This window comes from Diabrotica virgifera, chromosome 7, assembly GCF_917563875.1.
Source record: "Diabrotica virgifera virgifera chromosome 7, PGI_DIABVI_V3a".
Classification (NCBI taxonomy): domain Eukaryota; kingdom Metazoa; phylum Arthropoda; class Insecta; order Coleoptera; family Chrysomelidae; genus Diabrotica; species Diabrotica virgifera.
In genome coordinates, this window is record NC_065449.1 from 159,725,301 (window position 1) to 159,738,568 (window position 13,268).

Here is a 13,268-nt window from a genome sequence, read left to right on the forward strand (position 1 = left end):
CTCTTTAAGATATTTGGTATCACTAATAATTTTTAAGTTATTTTGACAAAAGTCTTTTTTTCAAAATTAAAGATTTAAAAAAATTTACTTTAAAACCAAATTTTTCCACAAATAAGCACTTTGAACTGATGAAACTTACAAACACAAACAATACATAAAGTTACTTGTGAAGTGGTAACGATTAATTCCATTTAGGCTGTTAATTAGAGGGAGTTTTTAGAATATTTTTAACCAAAAAAAAAGGAACAACTGTATTTTGAGCGTAACCTGCTTACTCTTGCTGCTGGAAACTTAAAAAAAAAATAAAAATAAACGTTTTCTTAAACACTTTAAGAAAGTTGTAATAAGTTTTCCCAGAAAAGTGTTTCATTTTTTTTATTTCACGTTAAAATATTCGATTTGGAATTTGAGATATAAGAGCTTATTTTTCACTATAGTCTGTTTTTAAACAAGAGGAGTCATTCAAATTTCCCGCGCCGTACACCTTGTTTGTAATTGGTACAACCTCAGGCAATTTTACTCATATCAAATTTTGACACTATTGGCATTTCATAGGTCAGTTTATTTATTTTATCAGCAATTTTTGTATTTTCTGCGTTCTTCCTTTTATTTTTAGATTTTTAGTCAAGATTACCGTCAAAGGCCGATATGATCAACCAAAAAAGAAGATTTATCTGATGATATTTCTAGTGACTTTCTTGGGTGTGAATCTGCCATTTAGTTTACCTACTCCTCTTGGTTTTAAAACAAAGCTTAGCAATAACTCTGCTTCTACTGGGTCTACAGACCTGACACATATACCATTTTTTCACTTTTTTATAAGCTATATTTACTATTTGCTAATTTTTTTTTCAATAAAGTACCTACTTTTTGAGTTATTTGCGAAAAACCGTATAAAAACGTTTTTTTTTTTTGTTGAAAAATGAACATATTCACTCGCAAATATCTCTAAAAGTATTGACTTAGTGAAAAACGCTATAAAATAGAAGTTGCTTAGAATTAGTCAGTTTATCCAATTCCGGACTTATTTGAACGTATTTGTTTTCATACCCTATAACCGACGAAACTCACCTCCAGATCAAAAGCACATATCGGCACAATATCACTTTTTTTCTTTAACATATTAGCTATAGGTACGTGTCCCAAATTTTATGTCAAACCAAGCGTTTCTTCAAAATTCTGACCAAAAACCCTAAGTAAATTAAACGAAAATATAAAATGAATTTTTCAAACAAATATTTTAAGTCGGTATGAGAAATTTTAATTTAACAGATGAAATCAAATAAACACAATTCAACTCGTAAAATATTTAGACCCTTGCTTGGTAATCCAGCTGAACAGGTAAAGAACCTACCTTTTATGTAGTTTATAATCTGAGAGGATGGAATATTTTACCAAAATATTCCATCCTCTAAGTTTACAATAGACCTTTTCTACCTGTCCTCAAAAGATCGGTATTTTTAACTAGTGGCAACGTCGAAAAGCGGCAAAATGATGGGAAATACACATTTTTATGTGGTGGAAGTCAAAATGGTTATAAAGTGTAAAAATTTTTGTATATAATTTAAATTTTTAAAATTAAAATTTTAGAAAACTGAGAACGATACAGGGCGTTAAAAAATGCGCTCAACAAACATACACGAATTAAAATTCGAAAATGATAGTATTTCTTGGTGATGCCAAATGACTGCAACATGAAAAGATGACATAATGATAGCGGGATGTATATATATATATATATATAAACTTGCAATTACTATAGCATCATCAAGACCTCTTGGGTTGTGAAGATTAAGTCCTAAAACCAAAAGATAATCAAGAAGTTGATAATAATCAAGTCGCCTTAACAAACATCAAATAACAAAACCCGTTGTTCGTACGTCAATCAGTTGATTGTAATTAATTATGTTAATTATCATTACGATAATTAACATAATTGATTGATTAATTAATTATTAATTAAGATAATTATTAATATAATTGATTAACTAATCAATTAATCTCATAATTGTAATCAATTTTGTTTTCAGCAACCCAATAAAAGTTGACATTGACAGTAATTATTGACATTGACAGTACATAATTAGATATTTGATAATGATCAGTTGATTCCATTTTTGAGTAGCGTTCGAACAACCGGCCCTGTGTTCCATTTTAGTGAGGATTTTTCGTTATTTAATTTAATTTTCCATTTCCAGGAATCGTTTTTTCTGTTTATAGCGCTATCTATCCATAATTCGACAAAATGTCTCGAATAAGAGTTATTATTTTTACGAAAGGAGACCAAATCTGAAATAAAAAGGAAGATTAGTATTTAAGATTTTAAAGTAACCTCCCACACCACCTCCGTGGGGGGAACGTTTGGTATCATTCGATAGATTTTTGAAAAATAATATTAAACACGTATTTTTCAGTTTTTCGATTTGATATTAATTTTGAAAAATATTCGCTTTTTTGTGAAACTTTGCGACTTGCCCAATTATTCCTTGCGCCCTGCTCAAATCCTCAGATTTTTGGAATATGCATTATTCTTCATGTAATTAACTTACCTTTTCTTAATCTGACGTTTTCGAGATTTTCTAAGGAAAGTTTTTTTACGGACTGCCCGCACGCCCCTTTATTAAGAGTCCATATATATTAGGGTAGGCCGATTTGTATACGAAATTCAAAAATATTTTAATTTCAGATTTTGCAATCCAAATAAACATGTGGATGGAGTAGGAAAACAATTTTTTTTTGTAAAAATAAATTTTTTCATATTTTGCTGTTTTGAACTGCCACAAGGTCACTAAAATTTTGAATTCAAAAATATTTTAATTTCAGATTTTGCAATCCAAAAAAACATGTGGAGTAGGAAAACATTTTTTTTTGTAAAAATAAATTTTTTCATATTTTGCTGTTTTGAACTGCCACAAGGTCACTAAAATTTTGAATTTAAAATTTTACTAGTTTTATAACTTGCATATCCGAAAATGTTATAATACATAGAATGAAACAAAGGTTGTTAATTATTCATGTTTTTATTTTTAATATTTTAACTGCCACAACGTAATTTACATTAATATTTAAAAAAAATCATTAAATCATTAAAAATAAATTTTATGCTTAAATTAAACAAACAAACAACTACTGTTCTTACAACTTATAATCTTTTTTTTACCTAAAAGAAGGCATAATTCGGTGTGATTCCAGTTTGGTTCTGATCAAACCATCTCTGCTATCAGCACCACAAACTTTTGCTGAAGCTTCTGTCACAAGTTTAATCATGCGTTCAACGGCTTGCGTGTGAGACGGATATAACTTAAGCTCCGATAACAGTGCTGATGTCTCCGGATTAACCACAATTTCCTGTAAAGTTTCATTCGAACATCCAATTGTTAATGGTGGTTCAGTTAAAGGTATTGTACTCCAATTTATGATATCGATATAATCCACAGCGTTCATATTAAGCACAGGTGGTACCTCAAATGTCCATAGTCGCTGGTTTATGTTACTTGTTCGAGCTTTAAAAATACGGCGCACAGCAAGATCTCTAATATGTCTTCTTGGATCTCCTAACATTCCAAGTAGCATATTTTCTGGATGTGCAAAAAAACTATTTCGCAATAGAACTGGATCCATTACATCCTTTAGGGGTTGTGGTAAATACCTAGATAACTGAATCATTTTCCAAAAATTAAAGGCTCCATGTAGGCAGGACGGTCTGGTTTTTATAAGGAACCATACTGGAGCATACACTTTTAAAATAAAGGTTGCTAAGGTAATCAAATTATCTGATGGAACCACAGTGGAAACATATAAACGTAGTATACGGTTGGCCAATGTTAACCAGCGGGAATGCACTATTTTACCTGGGCACCGTTTAGAAAGTTTGTTGTCAATACTTCCCTCTGAGATTGCAACACACATGTCAAGAAGATATTGTTGATCTGTACTTAAATCAGACCTATCCACATTCTCGTGTACATATGATTCAATTACACTGAACTTAACAACAGGTAGATTTTCACATCCAATGAGTGCTTGTCCTATAGGTCCGTTGAAGTGACGAGGTCCAGTTGTACTACCATCAAGGAAATTCATAAGGTGTCGCAAAGGTAATTCATTACAGTGCAGCTGGCAAATAAGCCACTGCAACGGGCGATTTAAATGTTTTTCTAATTGCACAATAACGCCATTAAACTTTCCAACATTAACATTCCTCCCATCACACCCTATTACTCTTAAGACATCTGTGGATACGTCAGAGTCATCAAAATATTTTAAAATGCTTTTTAAAATGTTCACAGCATTACCAGAATCAGGAGTAACATGCGCCAGATAAGTCAACTCAGGCATTTTTAAGATTGTAATATGTTCTTCTCGAATTAACTTTCGACGACTATCTTCCATTTTTAACGTATTATCTTTGCGACCATCGAAAAAAAAGCCACGTAACTGTGAAGAATCGTCCATTTCAAGAAGGGCACGTTTTTTTTTTTTGTTCTAGCACGACGAATTTTGTTCTTATCTATAATGTTGCTATTATCTTCCATATTTATAATACCGACGTCTTGTAGTACTGCTGAAGCGACTGCAGCACCAGCTCGATCGGAAATACCAAAACGATCGAGTGTTCTTGCAAGCACAGGTAATTGCAACACATTATAGGAAGCTAATGATTTTTGCTGCACAGTAGAAGTTTCTGCAGAACTGATAGATTCATGTGTAAGTGTTTCCGTCGCTATTCTTTTCTGCCGAGATCGATTTTTCGGTAAGTGAACAACATTCTCATTTAATTGTTTTTGAATTTGCAATAAATTTCTCTCCTCTCGGTTCTGTAACTTTTTGGACATTGTAATATCTATGGCACCAATTACCATTCGTCTTTGAGTTCTTTGGTCTTCTAAAAATGGTCGTTCGGCTGCTGGCACTTTAAATACTTTATCGCAAGAACAATTATTATTTAAATCTAGACATTCACAAGCAGCCACATCAAATAGTACTTTGGATTGTGTTCTGAAATCATTTAACTGTTTTTTATAACTTGCAACACCACTGCGTTGTTTATAAGGTTTTAGTAAATTTCTAATTTTAAGACGATAACTTGTTATTCGCTTTATAATACTGCACTGCTGAACGGTTGGAATTGAAGCACGACTCCAAATTTTTTGAATTTTCTTTGCTACAATTTGACTTGTCTCAGTTGCGGTTTGTTGTGGATTTGTTGCAATCGGTTTTAATTAATGTTCAACATAGTTGAAGTAAGTGTTCATATCTTCATATGTTGGTAAAACTGTTTCGTTTATATTATTGGACGCTCCAAATATAGGAGACTTTAACTCACTTCTGGTGTTACGCGCCATTTTATCGGTAAACATAAACATATAAACAAACTTATATTACGACGTAAAAGATCAAGAGATACGACGACTAATACGACTGTATTCCGTGGTTGTTAGTCGAAAACTGATTCATTCCCAAATGAAAGAATACCTCTTTGTCTCAAATCGATAAAACATTACGATCGGTCCGAAAACATCGGACAGCCAAGTCAGTGGCGTCGCTTCACGTAATGATCGCCTAATTTAACATAATGTCCTTGTGGCAGTTGAAATATTAAAAATATACAAAAACTTTATTGTAAAAAAACTTTTAGATTTAATTATTTAACAATGTGGTAAAATGCAAAATTTAATATTTTTATTATAAAAATTTAGATTTTTGACATTTATGTGGCAGTTCAAAATAATTTTTTTTTATTAATATTTAATATCAAAAATTTTGTTTTTATACACTTAAACTTTTTTTCAATTGCATTTTACCATTTTAGTAATTTCGAAAAATCGGCCCACCCTAATATATATTATAGTAGGCGTATATTTACAGGGTACAAGGTTTCGCCCCATGTGATTTTCTGACGCGCTCGAGTAACTGAAAACTTCCCGCTTGAGGTCCCCTACGATTATAAAAATTGTTTAAACAAAAATGGTTTGAATAATTTTAATATAGTGTATCCAATAGTAATTTACGTATCAGGTTCCGAAAATGATATTTTATAGGATGAGAAGAAAAGTTTCCAGAACCAGCTGTAGGCAAGGGACGGCTGTAGAAAAAATTATACTTATTGGAACTCTAGTTTGATTTTTCTGTCGGCAAGAACTTATCAAAATATAATTTTGAACATGAAAATAGGAATAATACAGATTATATCAATATTATTTTATGGATTTTATCTACAAAATATATCTATATAAAGTAAATCAAAAATTTTCATCAATTCCCCTGAAATATGAAGACATAACTGTCGGATCCGGTATCTAAACACCATTCGAAAAATATTGACCACGAGATTGGAATATCTGGAGAACTAGCAAACCCCTCCAAAAAACTAGATCATCTCGTACAATAGAAAGTAATAAATAAAACCCTTGACCACAGATAGAAGCGATAAATATCACTGATCGTCCCTAAAAACGAATGGATGATACATAATCACGTGTCGATACCCTCCTCTGGACCCCCTTCTCTAGGATATCCAGATTGATGACCACACACTCCAAAATTCGTATCACCCTCTCCATAATGTATTTTTATTGTCGTGAATTTCTATCAGGGGTGGGCTCTACTTACATAGGTACTAAAATGTTTGGATTCAATCAAATACAACTAAACGTAAAAAATTAACAAGTTTATGAAATTTTTTCTTGTGGCATGTCTAATAATTAAATTAAATTATTTAAGTAATATTTTTATGGGATTGAGCCACAATTGTTGGTGTAATGAAAATTGCATTTTTAATTAACTAATGTTTGAAGTTTTGATTTCCACTAGGAAAATCGTTCGCAAAAAAGGAAAAGAAATTATTGTGAATTAGATGTCTCTTTAATCCTGCCACTGTCAAAGCATACCTATATATAAATTTAATCTATCCGAATCAGATTTTTGCAATTGCAATGGCAATGTTGATGATATTAATCATTGGTTGTTTGGATGCAAACATAATGATAATGCAATTAAGTATTTAATGCAAAATCTGGTTCAAAAACAAATACTTTTCCCACAAAATAATGCTTCTCTTTTAATATTTGTTTCGTCGAAACAAATCATCTGGGAATTTTTAAAAAAGATTAACAGGAAACTTTAACTTGTACTGAATGAGTCCGGTTGAATGTGTTTAGCAGTTATTGTTTTTTTATGTTTATCTTTATGTAATATTACCTCCCTGTGAAATTTTATTAAGTAAATTAAGGATAAGAATAAAATTGTATAAAAACTTATATTAAAAAAATTAAAAAGTAAATAAAAAAATATTATATAAAAATATTAAAAAAAAAACAAAAAAAAACAAAAAACAAAAAACTAAATACCAAATAAAAAAGAAAACAGAATAAAAAAGTAAAGAACAGATCAGATTAAAAAAAAGTAGGTATAATTAATTAAAAAAAAAAACAGAAAGAAGAACTAAGCCTCCAGGGCGTTGAACCGGGTTGAAGCCTCAGCGCTGTGAAAAAAACTTACATTTATTAGTATTTAGTATTAGTATTTAGTATTAGCATATAGTATTTGTGTCTAATTCACATTGCGAAATTCATTAATTTAAAAAACTCATACAGAAGTAAAAAACTTCAACTTGTATTCTGGTATAAAATCGTTTAATTTAAAAACTATCTAAAAAGTCATCCAAATGGATTGCAAAACGTTTTCGTTCTAATTCAGAACATCTTCAGTGCCTAGAATGAAGTATTTCCACATTAGACTAAATAAAAAGGTTAAAATTGTGACCGTTAGAATGAAAAAACTTGTGGGAATACTTACATTCTGCAGAGTAGTTTGAAACTAGCACACCATTTAAAGTGGTAACCCCATAATATATGGTTTAAATATGTTATTTTTACAAAACATGGTGACTACAAGTCAATGTATTAGACATAATAAAACACATGCTCAAAGGGCAACATGGTTCCCTGCTCGAAAATGCTAGGTACTTGCCAGTACAATGGGCACAGACCAACTGAGAAATTAGGAAATGGAAATGGCAAGAGTGACATGACATGACAAGATAAAGTCAATTTTTGGTTAAAGCTTACAAAGTGTAGTTTAGTTTTGGATTTTTAGTAAAATGTAAAAGTTATTATTATATATCTGAAAATGCGATTTAAATTATTTAAATATGTATTATAATCTATTGTAAAGTATCAACTAGCAACTCTCTATTTCAGAAAAACTTATGGATTTTATAGATTTAATGTGGGTATAATTTCATGTTACAAAATGTGACGTCATCGAAGGTGAAATGACAAGATGAAAGTTAAATTTAGTTAAATAAAGTGAAATAGACTACAAACTAAACAATTAATGTACTGACGTGAAAGAATAGGAAGCTAAATGAACCAAAAATCGTAGTTTTAAGAGATTTTAATTAAAGTACCTACTGTTGGTTGCCTAGCAAGATGGTAGTGATTGGAGTATTTAAAGATAGGTATAAATAGGCATAAATCAACTATTTTAGATTTTAATGTGTTAAATTTATTAGCATACTATTGTACTGATTAATTTTGTCTGTTAAAAGTGGCAGACGAATTATGGAAAATTAAAGTAACTAAGAATACAGATAGTGAATTAAGTGTTGGTGTCAAAGATATGATTTTAATAAAATGTAATCGAATAAATAAAAGTATGTAATAAATTTCATAAAGGAAAGGGTAAATAAACTATGTGACAGCAAAATCTAATTGACTTTATTTTGTTTTAGATGGACTGAAGGAATTCGAGGGAATATACCTTGATAGGCTATCAGACGAAGTGATTAGTGAATGAACAAAGGAATGAGAACTACTAATATAGGTCAAATTCAGGGTTGATATCAATATGGAAAGAAGAATCTAAATTGAATGAGTATCAGAAATAGAAAACTAAGAGATTGATTTATATAGGTGGTAGTGGAGTGCACATATTGAACCAAATGAAATGTATATAAGTACAGAAGTTTGTGAAAGTATATGGAAAATGTGTCCAACTGAATTAATAAACAAATGTAAAAAGCAAGATATTAATGTGAAATTTAAATTAGGATAACTGGATAATGGTGGTTGCCTGATATGAATGGAAATAAAAGAAAGATAGGAAAGAGATGAGAAGGATGGTATAAACTGAATTATTATAATCAGAAAGGACTTAAAATGAATGTGTGATAATGGATTTTGCTGTGCAGTACCCTATTGTTAAGTAAAGTCAAAAGAAACTAAAAAAGAAGGTGACAAGAATATTAAGGAGAAAGGAGAGTGAGATATGTGGCAGAACAGAGTAAATAGCTGTGTTGTTTTTAAATGGAATGAATGAATATGTAATTAACATAACAGGCAACAGGACAAAATAATTAGTGTGTTAAGGCACATTATAACAAGAGACAATAGGTCAGATCAAGAATTAAGGGTTATTGATAATAATAAAGAGGCAATCTAAACAAATTATGAGAGAATTGGTGAGCTGAGATCTGGAGGACATGAAACTACAGAGACATGAGGCTAGGCAGAATGACTAAAAATAGAAACAAATATGAAGGAGGATAGAGGATAAAAAATCGAAACTGTGTTAGGGATGGGATAATGAAAGAGGAAATAATAAAGGGAAGAAACAATGTAAGTTAAGATCAGTGCCGGATTTACCAATTTTCCGCCCTACGCCAGTTAAAAAATGCCGCCCTTAGGTTAGCTAGGTAAAAACAGCAATAAAACCAGAATTTTAAATTTAAATATTTATTTTCACAACTATATGAACTATAATAATATTATATTAGTTTTCGCCGGGATTTCATAGCCTCAAACGAGTTTATAATATTATCAAAATCTAAGCTTGTTGTCAAATCAGATTCTATCGTCAAAATTGTCAATGCATTTAATCGCTCTTGTTCCATTGTTGATCTTAAATACGTCTTTAATCGTTTGAGGGTAGAAAATGAGCGCTCCGCCGAACAAACTGTGACAGCCATAGCAACAAATATACGTAGGGCGATTTCAACGTTGGGGAAAACTGCTTCCAAATTGTATTGTCGAATGTGCGAGAGCATATTTGATAAAGTGCATTTTTCGTATTTTATGTCTGTTTCTTTTAACAGTTCCGAGAAATGCAAACATTCTGTTGGAAACGCATCCTCCAGATCGTCCTTATAACATTCCTGTAGGTACCTGGCACTTTTGATTAACTGTTCTTGCGAACTTTCTTTTATTACGTAAAAGAATCCAAATTTTTTGAAAACACTGTCATATGCTTCATATCTTTTGTTCAGTTCCATTGAAACCCTATCAAGTATAGAAAAATATGTGTCCACTTTTAGCTGTTCCCTTCCTGTCAGAATTGTATCACCATCCCTATTTTCATCTGGGAAAAGTTTACGTCTCCGATTTCTTTGATGGTCATCATCGTATCTTTCATCCATAATATTTTTGGCTTTGTCAATGTACGTTTCAAACATGGCAGTATTTCGCAAAGATTTGACAAAATTTATCAATGATAAAAAGAGTCTAGTTACGTCGCCGGTATCGATATCGACGCCCTGAAGAGTTTTGTTGGTTTTATGGAAACGCTCAGCTCAATATCACTTCCCAAAAAACCGACATGAAGGCACATTCGAAACGGTTTAAGCGACGTTTAATCCCAGCTGCCTCCGTTCGAACCGTTGGTTTTTCTGAAACCGCTTCTTCAATTGTTGTCAAAGCATTTAAATAATTGCTCCAGCTCCCGCGTAAGCTCATTAAAGCATCATGGCGTGCAGACCATCTTGTTCCGTCGACCCGTTTTGGAACTTTAGCGCCGGGTTTTAAATTGGAAAGTAGAATTTCCCAACGACGAGTAGACGCCGAGAAAAAAGTATATAGGCTCTGCACCGTTTCAAAAAACCTTACAGCCTCTCCGGCACATTCGGCAGCGCAGACGCCAACCAAATTCAATGAATGGGCGGCACATGGTAGGTAATCAGCGAGCGGGTTGCGTTTCAAAATCCTTGCTTGTAAACCACTGTAACAGCCGGACATATTACTAGCGTTGTCGTAGGACTGACCTCGACAATGTTTTAATTCCAAATTGTGCTTCTCCAATTTAGAAATTACAGCATTTTCCATATCTTCAGATTTATGTCCCACATTTGGCAAAAAGCCAACGAAGCGCTCTACTGGTTTTCCATTTTCTGTAACATATCTGATGATTACGGATAATTGATCAATATGTGCCATGTCGGGTGTTGAGTCAATTATAATTGAATAGTATTTTGACTTTCCAATTTCGGACATAATGTGATTCAGAACCTCAGTCGACATTAAGTCGATAAATTCTTCACATATTGTAGATGAGAGGTATGACGTTTTACCACTTCCCGGATTTCCGTGCTGAGATACATGCGTGGCTAAAAACGGATCAAATTCCGCTATGAGCTCCAGACACATCATGAAGTTTCCGTTGTTTGGATTGCCGAATTTTTCAACTGTTCCTCTAAACGGTAAACCTCTGGAAGCCAATTTTTTAGTCACTGCAACCACCCGCTTTAACACTTTTCGCCAGTAATCTTCTTCGAGTCTTATTTGCTGACACAGCAATGAATCAATTTGGTTTTGCTTTTGTTGACGCCGCAATAAGGTTACTTGGGATTTGGCGTGTTCGTGGGAGTTTTCATGTAAATTCAAAATTTTATTTACATTACTCCAATCATTTACGCCATCAGTGGCCATTTTTGAGGTTCCTCCGAAAAGACGACATGGAATGCAAAACAGGGATTTCTTTGATGGTGAATATATTAAGTATCTACGAGGTTGTTCTTCCTCATTGGCAAGTTTCCGACGGAAAACGTTCTTAGTAAGATACCGTGTCTTATTGCCAATAACAGTTTTTGTTAGTGAAAAATCCTCATCTGTATTTTGGCATATTTCATTTGGTAAGGACAACAAATAATCGATAGTAGCATCGTTGGCCTTCCATTCGGCAGGGTCGTTACTGATAACTGCTTGTAAACATTGTGGATTTACTGAAGCTGATGCACATGCAGATGCTTCTATTTTAGATTCTGACCCTAGAACAATAAAATATGCGAATATGCCTCTAAACTAAAAATATTGTAAAACTTTCATAAATAAAATTTTACATCAAACATTTTTTTGTAACTCTACTAATTAAGGATTTATGAAGTCATTTCAAAATTGTAATTTTTTTATTTTCCCCCATATCATAAACGAGATGGTAATTTTAAAATTTGTGTTTACCGTTTTAAAGTTACCCCCAATGATTTTTTTTGATAGGACTAACAATTATTAACAGTTACTTACGAAGAAACGAAGATACCATATAAGTGTCGAAAATTGAGAAAATGATGTTTCATTTCAGCCCAAAATATACTACAGGGCAATCAGAATCAGGGCATTCCATTTAAATGAAAATTTAAAATATGCCAAAATTTAAAAGAGTCAAAGAGTAGCAATGTAGTTAAAAAACACATTTATTCACATAATGACATAATCGATACTCACTCTCACTTGGCTCCGTGTCCATCGCTTCCGCATTATCTGGTGGTATAGGTACAGCAGACACAGCAGTAACAGTCTCCGATTCCGAATCCGAATCATGTGTTTAAACAGTTTAAACTAACTGACTGGGATGAACAATATTGAATATTGTTACGACTTTTACCCGTCGTATTTTCCGTGGGTTCTTCGTTCTTCAATAAACCAACAACTCACTTTAAAACTTTAAACTACTACTTTATTTCAACAAGTCCACTTATAAGTATAACAATACTTGCACTATTTACCTACTAATATTTACAGATTTCTAATACTCAATACTCTTCACTCTTCTACTTCTTTACAAATAATAACTAATAACACTTACTTAACACTATCTCACTACTAAAACCACTCTGTCTAGCCAATCTGTCTGCTAGTCACTCTCTCACTCATATCTTCAACTGTCTGGTGATAGCACACAGCACACAGCTGTAACTGTTCGCTTTATATACCTACCGGCAGGGTTTCCTGAATGTTCTAGGAATTTCCAGTAGTTAAGTAGTTTACTAGAAAAATCGAGACGTTCACTTACGACTTCCTTTGACTACTATCAGTAGCGCGACTCTTATCTATAAAGCGGCTTCTTTGCGGCAATCGCGCGGCAGATAAGCGGTATCCTTTTGTTACAGTCAGATAAAATAATCATTCCCAACAATTGTACTTCTGCCCGACCATGTTACGGCGGGGCGGAGACTTTAGATTTCATTGGAAACCTACCAAACATTCATTCATTTTTAG

The 13,268-nt window shown here is 32.4% G+C and overlaps 1 protein-coding gene across 1 annotated transcript; it reads right to left on the reverse strand.

Moving 5' to 3' along the window:
* Window positions 1-10,529: 10,529 nt before the first annotated feature.
* On the reverse strand, window positions 10,530-12,589 carry LOC126888216 (zinc finger MYM-type protein 1-like). The gene is made up of 2 exons (XM_050656271.1): window positions 12,495-12,589; window positions 10,530-12,040 (listed from the first exon to the last, which is right to left on the reverse strand). Exons 1-2 carry the CDS (start codon window positions 12,514-12,516, stop codon window positions 10,566-10,568), a joined length of 1,497 nt encoding a protein of 498 aa, XP_050512228.1. The 5' UTR covers window positions 12,517-12,589; the 3' UTR covers window positions 10,530-10,565.
* Between the last annotated feature and the right edge of the window lie 679 nt (window positions 12,590-13,268).

Bases quoted from the DNA above. Each gene is read 5' to 3' on its own strand.
- LOC126888216 (XM_050656271.1), bottom strand. From the start codon at position 12,516: ATGGACACGGAGCCAAGTGAGA. The intron at 12,041-12,494 runs GTGAGTATCGAT...TTATTGTTCTAG, and splicing joins GGACACGGAGCCAAGTGAGA to GGTCAGAATCTAAAATAGAA.